The 20,505-nt window shown below is 44.0% G+C and overlaps 2 protein-coding genes across 10 annotated transcripts in view; both read right to left on the bottom strand.

The window, feature by feature from the left end:
• fscn2b (fascin actin-bundling protein 2b, retinal) overlaps positions 1–2,897 on the bottom strand; it is a 47,759-nt gene extending 44,862 nt beyond the window's left edge. For 4 of the 8 annotated variants that reach the window (XM_086064676.1, XM_086064679.1, XM_086064671.1 and 1 more), the window contains exon 1: positions 2,851–2,897. The gene's annotated coding sequence lies outside the window, so the exon portion shown is untranslated. The other 4 variants (XM_086064673.1, XM_086064672.1, XM_086064674.1 and 1 more) reach the window with 4 other exon arrangements.
• Positions 2,898–4,257: 1,360 nt separating this feature from the next.
• Positions 4,258–20,505, bottom strand: part of bahcc1b (BAH domain and coiled-coil containing 1b) — a 62,683-nt gene continuing 46,435 nt past the window's right edge. The window contains exons 14-28 of one of the 2 annotated variants that reach the window (XM_086064480.1): positions 20,354–20,458; positions 16,825–16,897; positions 16,333–16,504; positions 16,098–16,259; positions 13,220–13,339; positions 12,869–13,107; positions 10,006–10,189; positions 9,763–9,880; positions 9,599–9,674; positions 9,304–9,412; positions 9,109–9,222; positions 8,893–9,030; positions 6,963–8,359; positions 6,374–6,610; positions 4,258–6,225 (exon numbers count right to left, since the gene is read on the bottom strand). In XM_086064480.1, the coding sequence (XP_085920606.1) occupies positions 6,016–6,225; positions 6,374–6,610; positions 6,963–8,359; positions 8,893–9,030; positions 9,109–9,222; positions 9,304–9,412; positions 9,599–9,674; positions 9,763–9,880; positions 10,006–10,189; positions 12,869–13,107; positions 13,220–13,339; positions 16,098–16,259; positions 16,333–16,504; positions 16,825–16,897; positions 20,354–20,458 (3,454 nt within the window). In that variant the 3' untranslated portion in view covers positions 4,258–6,015. Of the gene's footprint in view, positions 6,226–6,373; positions 6,611–6,962; positions 8,360–8,892; positions 9,031–9,108; positions 9,223–9,303; positions 9,413–9,598; positions 9,675–9,762; positions 9,881–10,005; positions 10,190–12,868; positions 13,108–13,195; positions 13,340–16,097; positions 16,260–16,332; positions 16,505–16,824; positions 16,898–20,353; positions 20,459–20,505 lie in introns of both variants that reach the window. The other variant, XM_086064479.1, reaches the window with a different exon arrangement.

The raw sequence follows: 20,505 nt of genomic DNA on the forward strand, positions 1-20,505 counted from the left end.
GATGTGTAATGGGCCGGGGAGCAAAACAAGTAGTTTAAAGAAAAAATAGTGGGTTTTGAAGGAAAAGGGTAGATTATGTTGGCGTGGTCGTGTAGAAGAAAAACATGCACATGACTTCCACGCAGCCAAGAAGCCATGATTTATGGATGTGTACCATCTGTTAGCACAGAATACGTTGCACAACTTCCAGTGAGTCACACTGACTTTTGCCCCCCACCTCCCCCCCCCCACCCCCACCCACACACACACACACACACACATGCAGATAAGATGGATACTAGTGAGGAGCTCATGCGGGCTCAAATGAACGATAGATGGGGCCATGCCGAGAAAAGAGCCGATCTTCTTACAGCTACGCTCAGTGACCTGAATGTACCCCAAAACACACACACACACAAACGCAGACATTGAAACGATCAGCAAACACGTGCAGCATCTCCGAGCAGCTGGCAACCATTTATTTACCTCAGTGACAGCTTCAGCCTGTATCTAAATGGAGAGCTTTCTCCGGACTGGACACGCACACACACGTTGCCATTTCACATCTCACTCCGTTTCCTGTCCCGCACACACAAGCAGACTGTTGCATGGATGGACGCGTACGATAAACGCAAACATGACGGATAACCTCTGCACTTCTTTAAGCGACGTCTCAAATGTGGCGTCCCGCAAGGCTCCCAAAAGGAAACACGACAAAGCAAACGAATGCACCGTTGTCTGACACGTTGGGGCAAAAACATGCTCAACCGGCCAGCGCTACAAACTTTTATGCTCATGACTTGACTCGAGTCAGACTTTAGATATCAATTTTAGGACTCTGGACTCACTTGGCCAAAACTTCTGAAAGACTCAAACTTGACTTACAGCTTGTTATCGTGCCTTTGTACCCGTGTCGATGTTGGGGGATTGCCGGCCGGACATTACGCTGCTGTACACAACGATACGGTCCAGCAACTGCAGCAGATGGGCAAGTTGAAAATTGGTTGGAAACACTTGAATGGTGATGTGGCGTAGTAACGTTGATTCATCGACGAGTCGACTAATCGACTAATCGCTTCAACCCCTGGCGCTGATGCCCCCCTGCATGACCCCTTTTGTTCAGTTGTAACTCAATGTAATTTCACGTTTGGCCACTAGGCGGCAGCACACGATTGTGTTTAACATAGTAAATTTGGGAAAAAAATAGAAAACAGGAAGTATTTCAAGCTCAGCCTCATTTTTGCTGATTAGAAAGAGAGTATCAAAAGTCTCAATTCTCTTTAATCCTGCTTTTTACGCATACAGAAAGCAATGGCAGTACGTTCATTTTATAATGTACATCTTTGGCCATGATTTTGCACTCTAAAAACAGTTGGGTCAACAGTAACCCAATTATGGCTCTTAAATGGACCGATCCAATTTTCTGGGCTGTTTTATACCATAGGTGTCAAACTCCGGTCCTCGAGGGCTGCAGTCCTGCAGGTTTCCCTCTACCAACACAAGCTGATTCCAATCAGCAGGATCGTTATCAGGCTTATGCAGAGCTTGCTGATGAGCTGATCATATATCAGCTGTGTTGGAGAAGGGAAACATCCAAAACCTGCAGGACTCCGGACCTAGAGGACCGGAGTTTGAGACCGATGTTTTATACAAAATGACCCAATTTTTGACTCCAAGTTAGGTCAAATTAATCCAAGTCGAGGATCTGATGTAACTTTATAGTTTTTTTTTAAATGTAAAATGACCAAAATTTTTACCCAAAGTTGGGTTAAATTGACCCAAGTAGATGATTTAATACAACTTTCTGGGTTGTTTTATACAAAATGACCCAATTTTTGACTCAAAGTTGGGTCAAATTAACCCCAGTAGAGGATCTAATCTAACTTTATAGTTTTTTTTTATGTAAAATGACCAAATTTTTGACCCAAAATGTGTTTGTTTGTTGATTTGTTTACACATCTTATCCATCTTGCTTTTGTTTTTGAATCTGTTTGTATTATACTGTTGTATTTGTGTTGGATGTGTGGCTTTAAGGGGCGTGTTCTAACAAAACAAAATAAAAAGCTCAGAAGGTTGAGGTGACGCGACTTCGCAAACACACTTTCCGTCCCCATGAAGATATGAATACCTGAACACGCACTCACAAATGAGCCTGCGGCGTGTTTGCTCCGACTGCATGAAAAGCCCTCCCTCATTAACCCCGGGGGCGCCCTCATACCCCCGCCCGTCCCCCACCTTTCCCAGTCTCCCATTGTGCCCCTATCTCATACAGCATTCTGGGTAAAGTAGTCTAACAATGTCAGGAGAGATAAGCTCAATGCAAACCTGCTGATAAGAACTGCACTTAACTTGTGTGTGTGTTTTCAAGGTGTCGCTTGATTGGGGAGCCAATAAGGAAGGGCCCGTGTGGGTGTGCGGTCACATTGGCTGACTGTGGTGTTCCATATCTCTGTAATAACAAGCTAAACAGCAAAAAAAAAAAAAAAAAAGTAGACAAAAAGGAAAGTAAACACAAAGGCATGTGAACGTTTTAAACTGTCGCTAAGGATCATTAGCAATGTTTTAAAAACAAAAACAAAAACAAACAAACGGTGAGTCACAAAGTTATTTCCTGAGCAAATACGCTTGTTGAAGGAGAGGCTATCAAATGGATGTTTACAGCCGGCGTTAAAACAACACCGTCCAGCAGCTGCCTTAATGCGACGGGCACACGGCAAGCAGACTACGATTTGGGGTCAAAGGTAAATCCTCCATCCAGACATTAATGTCGCAATAAGCCGTGTCGCAAAGGCTTTGCTTACAGTGCCATAAAAAGAAAGGTGTGAATATATCACAGGAAGTCTCCAATAAAATGCGAGTAAATTGGCTCACCTTGTCCCAGAAACTCCACACCCTGCTGGGGATAATCTCAACGCCCCTCCCACTTCCCTGCTTGAACACACACACACACACACACACACGCACGCGCACGCACACACGTACAAAGATGAACATAAAACACACTCAAGCGAGGGAATGCCTCCCAGTTACGTATATTCTACAAATAAAGGTCTATTAAAGAAGCTTTTTACATGTATGTATGAGCACACAAAAATGACGCTCATATGTACAAATACGGTCAATTTAAAAAAACATTTTTTACACTAATTAGTGATAGTGGTCTTGTCCTAGTTTGTTAAAAACTTTAGTGGTGAAGTAACTGGTCAGCCACAAGGATATATTTAGCAATTGTACAGTATATTATATTAATATCAGGTTTAATAATAATAATAAAAAACTTAAATGATACAGTGTTTAGTACCTCAAGCAAAATGGCTTTTTTAAAAGTACTGTAGTGATTTTGGAGATGGAAAAATTCTGACGAACTTTTGCCTTCTTTCCTATGTTATGCGTGCACTCGCAGCTGATAACGAGGCACTCTAAAGCGGCACATGCTGTCAAAATCAGATTTTTTTCCTGTTAATCCACCTGTGTGTATGAGAGACATTCACTCACTCATAGCGGACAATGAGGCGCTCTTAAGTGGCGACACCAGCAGACTATCCGAAGCTATGATGCGCTTTCAGGCTGCAGGGATAGCTAGCTCCATAAACACACATCACAATTGTGCTCTATACTGCGAAATAAATAAGGAAGCCCAAGTGCATCAGCGGGTGCTTCTAGCCACACCCCCAAAATCAGAAAAATTTATATTTTGAAAATGAAACTCTATATACAGCGCTCACTCAATCTTTGCACATGGTGTTAGCAATCTTCTTCTTTTTTTTTTTTTATAGCTACTGTATTTGGAAACATTTTAATGTGTCTTAAAAGTTGACTTGAAGTAACACTCCACACCTGTAGGGGGAGCACTAGAGCAAAGATAAATTGTTACTGGAGATTTAAGTGAGTTTGAAATATTTGCACAGTGAAAGTTGATATCCTCTCCTTTGTTCATTTAATGGCCGTGTTCCGTTTTGATTCTTGTGAAGACCCGACCCACCTGTACAGCCTGGCGGCCGTCTCTCACAAAGGCGCAGCGAGATACAGTTTCACAACCCCCCACTTCCATCTATCAACTACAGCTACAGTTTCAAATGGCTTGTTCCCCTCTCAAACGACACCCCCCACCCCCACGCCATTCTTCCTTCTCATTCTTGGAAGCTTTTATCCCGTGGTCCATTTTCCCTCAGCTGACAAATGATCGCCATTGATGAACACAAGGCGCTATTCAGAGCTCACGCCCATGGGGAGAGGGGAAAAAAAAGAAGCAAAATAAAACATCTTGGATGCTTTTTTGTTGTAAGAATTATTATTTTTAATGAAAACACAAAAAGGCAATAAAATTAAGATAAATATTCTTTCTTTTTGTACAGATGGAAATATGTAAGAAATACCTCCCTAAGAATGAGTGAAACATTTTTCATCTCAACCATACAAAGCCGATTCCAGTGGGGAGAAGAAAACAAAACAAAACAATGTTGTCACTTCTGTCGAAATGGGATGATCAGAAGTGGATCCAGTGTTTATCTTTTTTTTTTCTTCTTTTTTTTTCTTTTTTTTTTTTTTTACAAAAGTTTCACATCTCAAAAAAGTGTTGTCAAAAGTCAGTCAAAGCCCTACAAAGAAAAAAGGCATTTGTGTTCTCCCCCCTGTACATCCTATACAACAGTCATCACAGGCTTGCATAAACGGTAAGACCATGTCGAACGAAGAAAACCGGCGCGTACACGCGCACCATTTTTTTGGCAAAGCATGAATAAAAGTGACAAGAAGCATCATTTGCGATTTAATCCTTTTTTCTTTTTTTTTGTCTCTCAACATTGTCCCATTGATTGGCGCTGATTGTCCTTCACAGTCACGTGATGCCATTCTGGTTGTCATAGAGACCTCAAGTGCATCAGCTGGGCAGTGTGCAGACAATGTCGCCGCGACGTCTCTCCGAGGCTGTCATAGCAACACTGAGACGAGAGGAACTCCACTTCAAATACCTCGGTGATTGCAGGGGTCCCGGATTCAGATTTGATTGAACTTTTTTTTTTCCTTTCTAATCATTCTCATAAAATTATCTTGTAATGTGACGGAAATGTAAACTCGCAGGTGCTTTGGTATATTTCTTTTTAGACGCCGGATAAATATTTACATTTGATAGAAATACAGACCGACTGGATTCTTTGTGTCTCAGTGAAAAGCAGAAACTTGGTTTCTTTTCTAGTCAACTTCCAACAGGAAATGCTAAATTGTTATTCAAGAGCCGCTTTGTGATCATTCTATTAAAACGGCTGCTCTTTCAACAGATTTACCCCCGAAGATGTACTTTTTTGACCTCATCTGTGATCATGTTCAGTGCATTCAAAGACAAATAATTCAACCTCCTCCCCCATCACAAATAAAAAAAAAAGCATCTTCTCTGCAAAGAAACATGGACCAATATCTATGTATAGTATTTACATTATAATACATACACACATTAAAGCCAATCAATCTCCCAAGCACACATTTAAAAAAAAAAAAAAAATCGACAACCTGTACATGTGTCCTCGCACCTGAATACAAAGTATGCGAGAGAGGTATTGATGTGTATGGCTTGACAAGAGGAAACATTTGTATGTGTGTTGAAGACACGGCATCGTCTTGGCTTGCAACCAATCGGCTCATGCGCACGGTCTGAAATGACTCTGGAATTTTCCGTTTTTTGGTCCTGTTGGGGGATCAAAAGCAGTCAAAGACCTTTACAAACTTCCAAACCAGTGTGGCTTACAGTGAGTTTCCTCAGAAAGCGGAGTCGGCCGCAGCAAATCCCAGTTACTGAACTCCAAAGTGCTCATGTCTGCGGTTCCTATTCTTTTGTTGCAAGATATTCAGTCATTCTGAAAACTGAAGCCTCCCGATGCTCGAGTTCACAGGATTTCCAAGAACTAACCAGACTCCGTTAAGTGCCCGGTACTGCCAGGGTTTCTCCCACTGGGATGTATCCCGTTGCTCCTTCCGTTCTTTACGACGGACCTGTCACAGAAGCAGTCGGCTCGATAGCTTTGGTCACTCTAGCTGCGGGTGCTAGGACACGATAGCCATGCCGTCGACGGCAATCAGTTGGCCGGTGGTGGGCTCGTACGTGCCGGCCAGGTAGAAAAGATCGCTGGCCGTGGCGCCGGCCTTGTGCTCGCGGGTCATGTGATCGTAGTCGGACCGGCTGACCACCTGGCAGCGATGCGAGATGGTTTGGACGTCGTTCTCGTCCTCGTGGCTCGACTGGTACAAGGCGTTCTGGGAGAGAGTCACATGACGGTTAATCAACGTTTTCCTTTGAGGACTTTGGCAAACAAGCGATCGTGCCGCAGGAAATGACACTACCGTTGTGTTAAAACAAAGACTCTTAAAAAGTTACTAATATTCGGCTATTCCCAGTCTTTACCTTGCCGTCGCAATGTCGCTTCCCCAGGCGAGTCTCCTCCGGGTGGTAAAACCACTTGACCCTGACCACCATGCTGGAGCTCCACGACTCCCACAGGCTCTCCACTCTGCCCACGTAAGGCAGCTGAGGCCGACCGGGCGACAGGAACACGGCGCAATCGCCGACCCGCACCGTCTCCTTGCCGCGCACGATGGCCTTGTAGAATAGCTTGCGGGCTTTACCCTTCAAGCCTCTCCTCTAGTGGGGGAAGAGAATTAAGAATAAGACTCTCTCAGTCAAGATATTAAAAGCTCTGATCTGATGTTTCGAGATATGCTTAAACCAATGAGTCTTTTTTTTCTGTTTGATCATTAATACTGGCAAAATTGCTATGGCAAAGAATCTTTAACCACTATGGCAGGGTTCTCAAACCTTTTGAGTCTAGGGATCCCTTAAAGGGAAGACATTTTTCCAAGGATCGCCTCGTAATCTTGATGCCAATTACTCATTCACTGGTAAACTGGTAAATATGGATCAATGACGTGTATTGCCGTCAATGGCAGTGAATGTTCCTGTTTAGGCTAGGGTAGGCCAGGATTCATTCTCTTACCTGTGTTGGGTTACCGGACCATTTCCACAGCTGCCGTCCAGGCAGTAATGGAGCAATGCTGGCTTGAGGCTCAGTTGAGGACATCCTCTGCTTTTTAGCCGCCGTTGGGTCTTTGGCGGAAGTTTTAGGGCCATTCTGACCTTGATGGTGGTTATTAGGAACTCCTTCCTTCCTTTTCAACTGGGTCTTGGTTGAAGTACTGTTCGTCGCAGCACTTCCTTTGGACATGTACTCTGTCCTGTCCTCTGTCCTCCCCTTTGACCCAGAGTGGGCCATACCTGCCTTGGCCGCATAAGGATGAGCCGGCACTGTGGCGGAAGGGTTGGAGTTGGTGGACTCCGAGTTCAGGTTCTGTCTGTGTTTGTGTTTGTCCTGCTGTAGGAGTGCACGACGCAAGAGGACTGATGAAGATTCCTCATCGGACGAGTATGAGGAATCGTTGTCTGAGGAACAAAGGGATGAGGAGGATATGGATCCAGAGGAAGAAGACGAGGAGGAGGAAGAGGAGAAACAGACTGAGAGACGGGAGAGAAAGCGGCCGCTACGATGAGACGTCGCCGCCGTGCCTCGTCTTCGCGCCCTGGCATCCTGACCGCCATCTTCGTCATCTTCATCCAGTTCAGAGTAAGAACTTGGGCCGTCGCTGTGGTAGTCCAAACTGTAATCTCCAGTTTGGCCGCCATGGCTGGTTGGCAGGAGATCTTTCTGGAGAGGGGAGTCGCCTTTGGAAACAGAGTCCGGTCGGGCTCCAGGGTTCTCTCGATCCCTTTCAACCTTCTTTCCGTCCTTGACCAGCATTCCAGGGTGAATATATCGGAGTGGAGCACCCGTTGAGGACAAGGTTCGACCTCCTTTGCTTCCATTTCCAAGTCGAAGTAGAGCCTTGCCATTCTTGGTTTTCGGCGAGGTCACCCCTTCGTGATCCAGCTTCACCAGGAACTGTTTCCTGTCTCGTTCACTAACTGGCTTCTTGCTCCCTGCTGCCATAGTCGTGGCGACAACTGAGGAGCAAGTCGAGGGTTCCCGCGGCCCAGCGGAAGAGCCTGCGTTTGCATGTCGCGCCGATCCCGAGCTCCCGACGCTACCGAAGGCCGAGTAGCCGTTGGCAATGCTACTAAAAGAATCGACCACAAAAGGGGAGCCAAAGATGCCTTTTAGGGGGGTTGTGGGCGTGGCCGAGTGGGAGGCAGGGCGATGAAACAACCCTATGTCTCGCTCTCGAAATCTCTTCTGGGTCTTACGGGAAGTCCCGTTGAAGAGAAAAAAGTCGACCGGGGGTCTCTTCCTGGGCGCCGACCAGCTCGCCAATGAAGCGTTGCCTTTGGTTCGAGAGTCGGACTCCGATGTTGCTGTGCTGGCAGTCTTAGGCGCTGAGTGGATTTTCTTGGGCCTGCCAACTGAGCAAGGAGATGACAGCAGAGAGGAGTCGGAATCAATATGACGTGACAGTTGTTGGGAACAGACCGAGATTAATCGTGAAAGTAGGAGCTCCGGAGAAATTTAATACCATTATCTCCAAAGAGCCAGGTAGGTTTCGACATATCCAATACCTGTCTCTACCTGAAGCATTATTGTGATGAGTGACACGCATGTTTCTTACTGACACAAAAACACTGGTGGCGCCTCATAAACTCATGATTCATGTGCTTTTAAAGAGTATAGAAGGAATGTTGTTAATATATCGCAGTTGACAATGTGCTCCTCTCCGACTCGTATGTTTTGCATAATTGCTTGACAGTTAGAAATATGGCTGTCTGTGCGGAATGTACATACGAAGTTAGACATACGTAGACGTCTGCCGATTCTCGAGATTTGTAAGAAAACGTTAACTCATTCACTGCCATTGACGAATATAGACGTCAAAAATTCCACTTTAATTGGGCTGGCAGTGAGCGAGTTAATTGAATTGGACCATTTACGATTCCCACACCTGGTCTCTTCTCTTGGGGTTTCCCTAGTTGTTCCTCATTGGCCGGTTTCTCCGTGGGCGTGTCTTTCCTCTCCTGCATAGAGCTACGTCGATATCGCCGGCCCGGTGTCACCAGAAGCGCTGGCGACGGTTCCGCACCTGACAAGGAAGTTTTGTTGAACGATAGGTTCCATTTTTTTTCCCCCTTCTTTTTCCACCCCAAAGAGCTCGACTCACAGCAGATTTGGTATCCAGGTGGCAGGAGTCTGATGTTGGCGAGTGTAATCCGTCCTCTGTCCCCGTCATCAAACTCCACCATCACGCTCCCGTCCTTCTCTTCACCTGCGCCCCCTGCAGCAGAGCACATGAGTGTTGTGTGGGCTTTTTTTTTTGGTGTGCGTGAGTGTTTGTGGGGATTTGTGTGACACTCACCTCTGTGGACATAACCGGGGTAGAGGCAACGTGAGCGCTCGCTCCAGTAGGCACAAACTCGCGACCCTGCCGTCAGGATGGCTTCGGTCTGGGGCCGCACATCCAGAACCTTGACCGAAAAATACATCAAATAAGAAATACGGTCCAAATATCACACACGCAGTACAGTGGTGCCATTACTCTGTTTGAGCCTTCCCCTCCCCCCAAAAAAAAAAAAAATGTTATTTTAATGAGAAGAAATAGCACTCCATAATATTGTACAGTGCTTTTATGGGATCACATGACTGAAACTCACAGCTTCTTGTAGGATTTGCTCCAGTGAATAGATTCGGGGGCGATTCCCGCGCTCCCCTTCTATGACAACACTAAATCTAGGGAACAAAAAAAATATATAAATATATGACGGCACAACCTTCTCAATATGTAAACACAAAAGTGTATCGCGTCAACGGAACTTACATATCTGGTAGGTCGAGAGTTTGGACAAGGGCAGCGTAGAGCAACTCATCCTCCTTAGATATCAAAATCTTCAGGCCGTCGACGAGCATCTCCTTACTGAGCACACAGTTGGGCAGGGCTGATGAGCAGAAAATGGACGGAATGAGACATACGCTGTGAAAAATTTCCATCATTTAAGGACGTGAGGTCATCGATACGGTACGCTCTTGAAAAACTGTAATTATCTGTCACCGTTGGGCCTACCGGGTATTTTGCAAGGCATTTTGGGAGGAAGGTGCACCGTTGTCTGTTTGCTCCCCTCGTCCTCATCTTCCTCCTCCTCCTCTTCCTCCTCCTCCTCCTCGCCCTCAGAAAAGCTGCTCTCTTCATCCAGGCGAAAGCCATCGTCGGCGGTGAAGCTCTGCAGGAGTCGGCTGACCGCGTGACCCTGTGCCCGGAGTTGGAAATAACATTTGACGTGGGTAGAAAGTCACGAGAGCAGCTACAGCTATTGCTAAAATAACAATGCTTGGTTTACTTGCGTAAATGTTGGGGAAAATATTCACATCAATTTTTTTTTCTTCTCCTACTCGTTTATTGTTTTTAATAGCAGTGCCACCTAACGGATTCCAATTCAAAGAGCAAAAGGCGGCGTTCATTTAGGGAGGCTCAGCTATTACTTTTGATTGTGGGCAGTAAAGCAATGATGCAGGAAATGATGTCATAGCATCGCTTCAAAGCACTTACAAAGCATCACGTCGGATCGGTCCCATGTTAGCCGTATAATGCTCATAGCCCCCGGGTGGAAAGTTGTGTACGGTGTGTGTGTGGATTGCTATGATTAATAATAGGATTCACTTGCAAATTTGGAGGGGAATGCTATCTATAATTTAAGATTTCATTCGTTTTCAGGGGGGTGGAGCTTGTGTAACATTACAAGGGTTTGGCGGAAAATGTTTGTGCGGCAACCTTTCTGAAGTCTGAATTTTTTGAGCTGGCGTGGCAGCTTTAGAGTGCCTCGTTGTCAGCCATATGTGAGCGCATGGAATGAAGGCAGAAGAGCAAAATTAAAAATAATTTTCGAAAGTCTGATTTGTCTGCCAGTGTGCTGACAGGGGCTTCGCACTCATGTGGCTGCTTTAGAGTGCCTCGTCGTCAGCCACGAGTGTGCGAACGTCATGGAGAGAAGGCGGAAAAGCAAGATAAATATCATTTTCAAAAGTCAGATTTGTCTGCCAATGTGCCGACAGGGGCTTCGCACTGACGGGGCCGCTTTAGAGCGCCTCGTTGTCAAAATCCCCCAATGGGTTATATAATCATTCAAATTTGAAAGAAAGAAAGAAAGACATTTCATTTGACTTTCACTTTACCAGACTGGCCTAAATCTGGTCCAAGGTCACGAATCCAGTCAAGCGCATTTCGTACCACACGTGAATCTGAGCAGGCTCGTTGTGGAACGAAATCAAGTGAATAGATGCCGTTAGTTGCTGTACTCGCCGAATGAACAACTGCTTTTCTAACATATTCGAACCTCCAGCATATGCCAGACCTCCGAGACCTCAGCTGAACGTCCAAAATGACCCTAGCAAAGTTTTCACCGGTTGGAGAAGTTGCTTCGTAAAACCCGGGGAAAATCTTCGAGGACCAGCAAATTCTTGTCAACGAAACGTAAACTCCTTTTTTGAGCAACTGTTTTTGTGAAATTTCAGGGTCAGGTTAGTTTGGCTTTGCGTTTGTCATCATCATGTCCACTTTCTTGTCCTGTTCCTAGCGCATCCACAGCAGTACTTTGGACTGCCTGCTTACACAGAAAGCCAAAGTTAATATATTGTTCTCATCTTCAGTAACCCACACCTCAGACACTACCCATGGGCAGACAGGTTTCGGCTAGTTCCTCTCCAAAGACAACTGATGAGTGATGATGAAAAGTCACCTTGTCCAACAGGTTTCTGCTTGCGTTTAGTCTTTCCACACCGCGCTAAATGTACAGGAGGGGGTGTTTGTGTTGAGTTTTCCGCATAAGAGCGTATATTTCTTTTTTGGGTGACAGACGTTTCGTCACCAGAGGCTATGGGTGATTATCTTCCCACTCTGTGCTGATAGCGTGTTCGTGTGTGTGAGTGTGTGTTACATGGGCGTGTTCCAGGTCATGCCCAAAAGATTATCTATTATGTGCTTTTTGGACATGCTGTTATGGTGACTCAAGCATTAAAAGAAGTGGAGGAGTTATTGGGAGATTGGACAGGTTTCCTGTCAGGGTGCGCAGTTCTTCAGAAGCAATCAGCTGGCCTGGCCTATGAACGGGACATTAACTACAATTTAGAATTCTTGCTCTTGCATTTTATTGCAAAAAAAAAAAAAGGCCTTTGTTGACAACTCAAAACGGACATCAATTGTCTACTTTCAACAACACTACTAATCACTGAGAACATTTTCTGCGAATGCATGGCACAGTACACAAAAGGTACACCTGTCAAAAGGGGCACCTTTTTTTTTGTGGTTGGGATTTGTAAAGGGAGGTCATAAAAAAAAAGGACTGTGAAATGGGTTATTTTAATAATTAAAATATTTGTAGTTGTTTAATAATGAAACTATTTATAATTGTTTTACTTATGATAAATATAATAAATTCAATTATAATTAATTAACAAATTATTTTATACAACAAATTAAAAAGGTTAGATGTAGGCTAAATGGATTTAGTTATTTTTGTAGGATAAATGAATTCAACTTACATAAAAAATCCAAAATAAAATCCAATTAACCAATTTTAAGAAACATGCAGGTTATATAAGATAAAATATTTCTAATATTTTAATATAATTACTTGATTTCTTTGATTATGAATGATTATGCAATTATTTCATAAAATATTCAAATATATTATTCAAGTAGTTTAATAATAAATATTTATATGTATTCATATTTTTTTAATTTACAATAAATCCATCAACCGATTATTTTGTGACATAAATGAATACAAAAAAAACAAAAAACAAAAAAACTATTGAATTTATTGACCAATTCTATGAAAGCATGGCTAAATGAAAGCATACGATATGAATAGCTCTGAGCGGCCATCAAAATTGAGCATGATTATTTCAGGGGCAGATTATAGTCGTCTCACCTTTGCCAAATGATTGTGCACTGCTGAGTGTCTCCTCATTGCTTCCTTGCAATTCCTGTTATCTTCCACCAGAGCTCCATGGTTCCCTCGGCCATCCCCAAAACTGCAGCCCGCTGATGAGGCCGCCCAGTTGGGAAGAGAAGCTCTTCTCGAACCGTGCTGACCTGGACGTTCACTTTTGCAGTTGGTTAGGCACTGCCTCCTGTGGGCCTTTGTCTGCTCCGGGACGGCCATGTTTCCTGAGTGGGTCGATGTGAGATTTGGATTCAATTCTCGGGTGTTAAATATCATCCACGCGTTCATGATAAACGTGCATTAAGATTTCACCTGGAGGTCCCGGTTTCTTCGTACCGTTTTTCTGGTTTGAGTGGAGCCTCGAGGTGGAGTTCAGAGGCGCTTCTTTGGAGGATGAGCTAATCCTGATGTCATTGGCTCCCTCATCACTGCTGCAGCTGCAGTCGTCCTCATCCTCTGCGGAAGCGCAACATCAATAGGATCAGTCACATAAGGTTCGAATGATCTGAATGCAAACACCATTAACTACGTCCGGGGACTTGCTTGACAGAACGTATCGACAGCCGACTTTCAATATTCCTTTAGCGTGTACGCAACGTGTTGAAAAACGTCCATATTGGTAAGTACGCTCCGTGGCCACAACATTAGGCACAGCCAATCGAAAGAGAGCCAACAGAGGAGCGAGGGTATTAAAGTGGAACAACTCTCGGGACGGTTGGCTCGTAACAGTTGGCGGGTTCTTGTCGAGGGGGAGCCAATTTGGACATGCGCGCACGTTCACATATGCCGACCTTGATTTACACGCCGGCGCGCTCGCATCTGATAGTTATTGGCAGCTGCGTGTCACCGACTGCAAGGGTCGTGTCGAGTGTCGACACGTCCCCGACACACTTGTCACTTACGCCGCCGCCGTCAACGCTTTGCTGACACATACACACGCACACTCGCTCAGCCACAATATGTCAGTGTCATCAAAAGGGCACAGGGTCAACCACTTTCTTCCCTGAAGTTTTTGCATCTTGCATAGGAAAAAAAAAAAAAAAAAAAGGATCCATTTGTCCCTCCTCAGTTCACGGGCCTCCCGAGGAGGGAATCCTCTCTAAGCCGCGGGGGTGAAGCGGAGCGACGACGACATGGGTGCGACATTCTGAACAGGGCCAGAGCGAGATCGTGTTACCGTACAGTGTCGGGGGGGGGGGGGTCTCGGGTGGTGGGGAAAGGGGGGGAGTTACAAGAGGGAGCGGCGGCGCACGCCTGCGGCAAGTCGTTAACGGTTTTAACGCTGTGACAGAAGAGCCGAGAAGTGAGAAGAGGCCACTAATGATGGGAGACGTTTCGCTCACGGACGAGCCGCGTGCCAACGAATACCCGCTCTCGCACACCGGCACGCCATCGGGATGAAATTGCGCAGTGTCTGCCTGATAATGTCTTAGCTTTAATCCAAATCAACTCGACATAAAACAATAGGTACTAAAAAACGGGCTACTTCAAAGTGTCCATTTTGGTCTCATTTTTTGTCTTATTTTAACAATGATGGGCCAAAGGAGAGACACTGTCACCAATGCACTTTCAGCTGTTTATAAAAGATAATCAATTTTCACAAACCTTTTTGTACTTAAAAAAAACAAAAACAATTTTTTTACTTCAAAGCATCCGTTTTAGTCTCATTTTTAGTCTCATTTTTAGTCTCATTTTTAGTCTCATTTTAATCTCATTTTTAGTCTCGTTTTAGCCATGACGGTCTCATGATCACCTATGCAGTTTCAGCTGTTTATGAATCAGGTGCAGGTACTAAAAAAATGGTTACTTCAAAGCATCATTTTAGTCTCATTTTTAGTCTCATTTTAGTCTCATTTTTAAATCTCGACTTCAAAGAAGTCTCTTTTTTTTTTTAAGTCTCATTTTAGCCATAATGGTCCCATAATGGGGCAAGGAGAGACACAGCTACCAATGCACTTTCAGCTGTTAATGAATCAGACAATCAACTCTACATAAAATTACAAATACTAAAAAACTTCCGTTTTACTCTAATTTTTAGTCTCATTTGAGCTATGTTGGTTCAATGGTGGGTCAAGGAGTGACACAGCACTTTCAGCTGATTATGAATCAGGTGCAGGTACTAAAAAATGGTTACTTCAAAGCATCATATTTAGTCTCATTTTTAGTCTCATTTTTAGTCTCATTTTAGCCATGACGGTCTCATGATCACCTATGCAGTTTCAGCTGTTTATGAATCAGGTGCAGGTACTAAAAAAATGGTTACTTCAAAGCATCATTTTAGTCTCATTTTTAGTCTCATTTTAGTCTCATTTTTAAATCTCGACTTCAAAGAAGTCTCTTTTTTTTAAGTCTCATTTTAGCCATAATGGTCCCATAATGGGGCAAGGAGAGACACAGCTACCAATGCACTTTCAGCTGTTAATGAATCAGACAATCAACTCTACATAAAATTACAAATACTAAAAAACTTCCGTTTTACTCTAATTTTTAGTCTCATTTGAGCTATGTTGGTTCAATGGTGGGTCAAGGAGTGACACAGCACTTTCAGCTGTTTATGAATCAGGTGCAGGTACTAAAAAATGGTTACTTCAAAGCAAAGCATCATATTTAGTCTCATTTTTAGTCTCATTTTTAGTCTCATTTTTAGTCTCATTTTTAGTCTCATTTTAGTCTCATTTTTAGTCTCATTTTAGTCTCATTTTTAGTCTCATTTTAGTCTCATTTTTAGTCTCATTTTTAGTCTCATTTTTAGTCTCATTTTAGCCATGACGGTCTCATGATCACCTGTGCAGTTTGTGTTTATGAATCAGACAATCAACTCTACAAAAAACTAGGTAATATAAAAATGGGTTACTTGAAAGCGTCCATTTTAGTCTTGTTTTTAGTCTCATTTTAACCATAAGGGCTGACACAGTCACAAATACACTCTCAGTTGTTTATAAATCAGATCATCAACGATGGTCTCATGATGGGGCAAGGAGAGACACAGCCACCAATGTACGTTCAACTGTTTAAAACTAAAGAAAAATAGTTCAGCGGTGATGGGACATTGTGATTTTCTAAAAACGGACCATTTCAAATGTAAACACTAACAAAGATTTATAGAAAAATTGTGTTGTCAGAAATCAACAACTATAATCAGTGTCGTCACTTAAATGATAATAAATGACAAAATAATAATAAAGGGCATTTTGCGCAAATGGGTTCTACTCACCACGTCCCGAACTCTCACTGTCACTCCTTTCCCTGACGTCCTGCTTCTCAGAGACACGGTTTGAGCTCGGCGTTCGGTTCGAGTCGGGGCTCATCAACGCCTTGGGTTTCCGACCCCGCTTTCTCCTAACGGTCTGACTGGCCTCCCATTCCTGTTGTGAGTCTTAATAAAACAGCAGCGGGAAGTTATCATCGATCATTTGGCTTGTCGTAGATCAAGTGCCCACAGTGCGCACCTGCTCCCCCGTGTCCGCAGTGACTCTTCGGCCCCTCTTCCGCTCCGGCGGCCGCTCGGCAGTGCGGCGTGGCACGCTGGGCTGCGGCCTTCTGCTTCAGCTGGCTTACCCGTCTGGCCAGTCTGGAACTCAGGGCGCTGGGACGACCTCGGTGCTTGCAGCCCTCGTTCAACTGCGAAGGCGCATATTTGGGGATTTTTCATCATCGTTCGTTTTGTATTTCATTTTGACTTTTAGTGTATGTACTTTTTGTGACGTTCATTTTTGTAAACTAAGTCCATTGGCTCAATAAACTGCTCTCAGGGGCCTATTTGCATCGTCTCTGGGGATAGCTATGATCATATATCATGTTTTGCCTCCGCGGCACTTTTTTTTTTTTGCCGCATTAACAGCCCATTTCTGAGGTAATTGCCATGTTTGGTTGACGAATATCCCTTCCGCTAATCGAAAAGGTGGCAGCAGAAAGTGGACGTCTGCGTCTGTGCGACTGACCCGTGTGGCGCTGAGGCTGCTGAAGTCATGCTTCTTCCTGACTCTTTCTTCATCCTGTAAATTAACACCAGTCCTGGGAAACGGATCACAGAGAATATAAAAGAGAAAAGGTGTCATTAAAAAAAAAAAAAAAAAAAAAAAAAGTTGCGTATGTACAGCTTTCATTCCCGTCATTGTTACGTTATCCACTCTCCGTTTCCCCTCGATCGACCCTGTCTCATAACTTCGATGAGGCAAAATATTCGACCACATTAAAAGGGTGATGATGATGAGGATGGTGTGTGTGTGTGTGTGTGTGTGTGTGTGTGTGTGTGTGTGTGTGTGTGAGGAGGATGGTTGGAACAGGCGAGATGAAGCAGTCTCCAGGGAGTCTGTCCGTTGACCGGAGCTTCGGGGCTCGATCAATAAACACTAACATCTATTGAACACTACACCGCGGTGCCTCCGCCCCCCACCCGCCTCCCTCGCTGTGTCCTTCCCTTCATTGTATGCTGGCGCGTTCGCGCACACACGGTGTTAGCAGCTGGTGTCTGAGGCACGGGAATCTTATATTCCCACAGAGGCGAGCGTTGGCCCTCAGCATCAAGTTATGAGAAATTTGAATGCCGCAGCACGCAAGTGTTTGGAAAAGCTTGACCTCGGGCCCTTCGCAACAAACTTTTGGCGTGAAGCGGAACGATGACATGCCGGACTTAATGGGGGGGCGCGGCTACCTGTCAAGTTGAGCTTCACCTGACAACCTTAGAGAAGAGACATTTTTTTGTCCCTTAACAAGCCATGGGGATGATTTATTTTAGAACATTACAGCCTAAATAATCATAAATCCGGTTAACAGGAAGGAACGTAACCAAATTCAATTTAATATTTAGCATCAAAAATGACTTTTGCCTTTAATTCCTGCCCAAGATTTTTGTGTGTGTCAAGCAGCAGAGTATAAGAGATCAGCCATGGCCATGTTACAGCAAGCTCTTTTTGACAGTGTTTTTCACCAGGAATGTGAGTATTGATGAAAGTTAGCGATATTCTAATGCTAATTGCTGCAAAACAAATACAAATATAATTTCTAATCTGTATTTATTTTATCTTTAGGTTTTTATAGCAACAGAACACAATATATTCTGTGGGCCTTGCAAAATCCAGTAAAACAGCCGTGAGCGAAGGGGGTTGCTTCGGTGAAAATGGCTGGGAGTGAATGAGTTAATTAGCCCATAGCTGAAGTATAGTGGAGTAATTGCCTAGCATGCTTGGTTTAAGAGCATGGGTCCCCCCAAATGGAGGATAGCACAAAAAAATTAAAAATAAATAAAAAGGCGACATTAAAAATGTATGCTAATTATTTGACTGACCCTCAGAGACTCCATTTTGAGAACCACAGTTTTCAAAGTACGGTACAGTCTGAACTGGACCAAAAACAAGCAGTCACAAGGTAGCCCCCGTTTGACCCCAATAAGTAGCACACAGGCCTGTTCTAAAATTAGCTGGGTGATCGGACATTATGATTTCCTCGGAATGTAGTACAAGTTTTGATTTGAAAATGTGAATACGATTACAGCTGTTGTTGTGCCCATTTTTCTCTCATCCCCTTTTTGCTTAAAAAGAGTGTCTTTACATAATTATCTCTTATAACACTATTTTTTGGGGGAGCACATTTGTTACTTCAGTCGTGTTCAGTGACACTCAAAGAGTGAATACTGTACAGTATTTCATTTTGTCCGCGCTTCCCCACCGTCTCTTCAACATCACCGCGCTTCCAACGCTCCCATCGAGAGGAGAGCATAAACAAATCGCTTATTAATAACAAAAGAAACGCTGTTCGGGCACGTAGCAGCCGGCTTCAGCAATTAAACAAACTCTGCTTGAGAGCGAGCGTGTGAGTAAGGATTGCATAGGCATGTGTGAGTAAAGCCTTTCATTGGCATTCCCATTAGCGTTTCTAATAATGGTAACCGTGACAAACCTTGAAATTCTCTAATCATTTTATCTAGGCGAGGGGGGCACATGCCAGCAGAGGTGGGGCGGCATGAGAAAACACATTCATCATTGAATGTGCCGGAATACTGAGGGTGTGTTTGTAGTGTAGTGTGTGTGTGTGTGTGTGTGTGTGTGTGTGTGTGCGCGCGTATGAATGTGTGGCGGTGTGCTGCAGTGGGCGCGGCTGGCGTCGAGTCGTTTATCACTGTAATAACTGTACATCAGGACTTTGCCCGGCTATATTAATGCATGCTAATGGTTCACTGGGAAGCAGGACATAATCAATGCGAGTGATAGATATGATTAAAAGTGATTAATGATGATTAATGAAGGAGGAATGGTCGCCTTCGTCAAGACTCCTCTTTTAAAAAAAAAATCCTGCTGAGCGCATAAAGTAAACTCGCGTTCGATTTCCCTTAAACTTAGCTTAATGCTATTAGACGCTATTAGCATGCTAACGGCTAGCATAAGAGAGTTTCACTTTTGAAACAAATAAAGCAATGCATAGTTGAACACAAACCAATGTAGTCAGATAATACAACAATACTCACAAGCATATATTCTTTATCCTTCATGAAGAATTACTAATATTACTGCAATATTATATCTGTATTTATTTATTTATTATTAAAAACACAAATTTGGCTCATTTTTTTAGAATTCAATGTGGAAAGATGATTTAAAGGGATACTTGACTCAGTGAGCCATTTTCAGCAGAAAAAAAAGTTCATCCAGAATGAATTTGATAACTTCATTATTTTTCATGTACAATTCATACCTTTAAAAACTACATTTTCCACTTGCTGTCGACTGAAGATGACCATCACCTGTGCTGAGGAAGTACACTCTAAAAACAGTTGGGTCAAAAGTAACCCAATTATGGCTCAATTTGACCCAACTTGCTGGGTTGTTTTATACAAAATGACCCAATTTTTTTAACCCAAGTAAAGGATCTGACCAATATTTACGAGTTGTTTTACACTAAAAGACTCAAAGTTGGGTCAAATTAACCCATAGGTGGGTTATTTTTGACCCAACTGTTTTTAGAGCGTAGGTAACGACCAATCATGGCTCATCTGTTTTTCTGGGTTTGGTCAGCAAACTGAGCTATGGTTGGTCGTTACCTGCTTCCTCAGCAAGGGTGACGTCATCTTCAGTTGACAGCAATTGGGGGGAAAAAAATAGTTTTTAAGGGTATCAAATTCATTCTGGACAAAATGACAAAAATGTTAACTGCTGAAAATGGCTCAATAAGTCAAGTATCCCTTTAAAATGAGTGCTTTGGCGCCAAAGCCACAAACCACACTATAGCAGGGGAACACTGTAACTTCTCAGCATGTGTGCGCGTGTTTGTATGTGCGCAAGCAGCCCCTTCCAGCGTCCAATCAAGCAAATCATCAGCTATAGGAGCGTTGAAATCAATTCATTTGAAGAAGTAGAACTTCTTGACAAATCAAGCGCGCCTTTCACCAAAAACACAAACACAAATCAGGCCAAATGAGCCACCCAGCTCGCCAATCAGGCTTGATTGTGCGGGCGCCGCGTCGCAGGACCTCACCTGAGTCTTTTGGAGGCGTCTGGAGCCGGCGCGCCGGGGGTGGACTTGCGCTTGCGGGGCCGTCCCGGCCCCCTGCGGGCAGGGCTGCGAGACGTCTCCTCTTTCCTGCGGAGAGGACGGGAAAAAGATGAGAGCGGAACAGCTACAGAGGG

Source organism: Leptonotus elevatus, chromosome 20, assembly GCF_054856555.1.
Source record: "Leptonotus elevatus isolate MCC_2025b chromosome 20, RoL_Lele_1.0, whole genome shotgun sequence".
NCBI classification, from domain to species: Eukaryota; Metazoa; Chordata; class Actinopteri; order Syngnathiformes; family Syngnathidae; genus Leptonotus; species Leptonotus elevatus.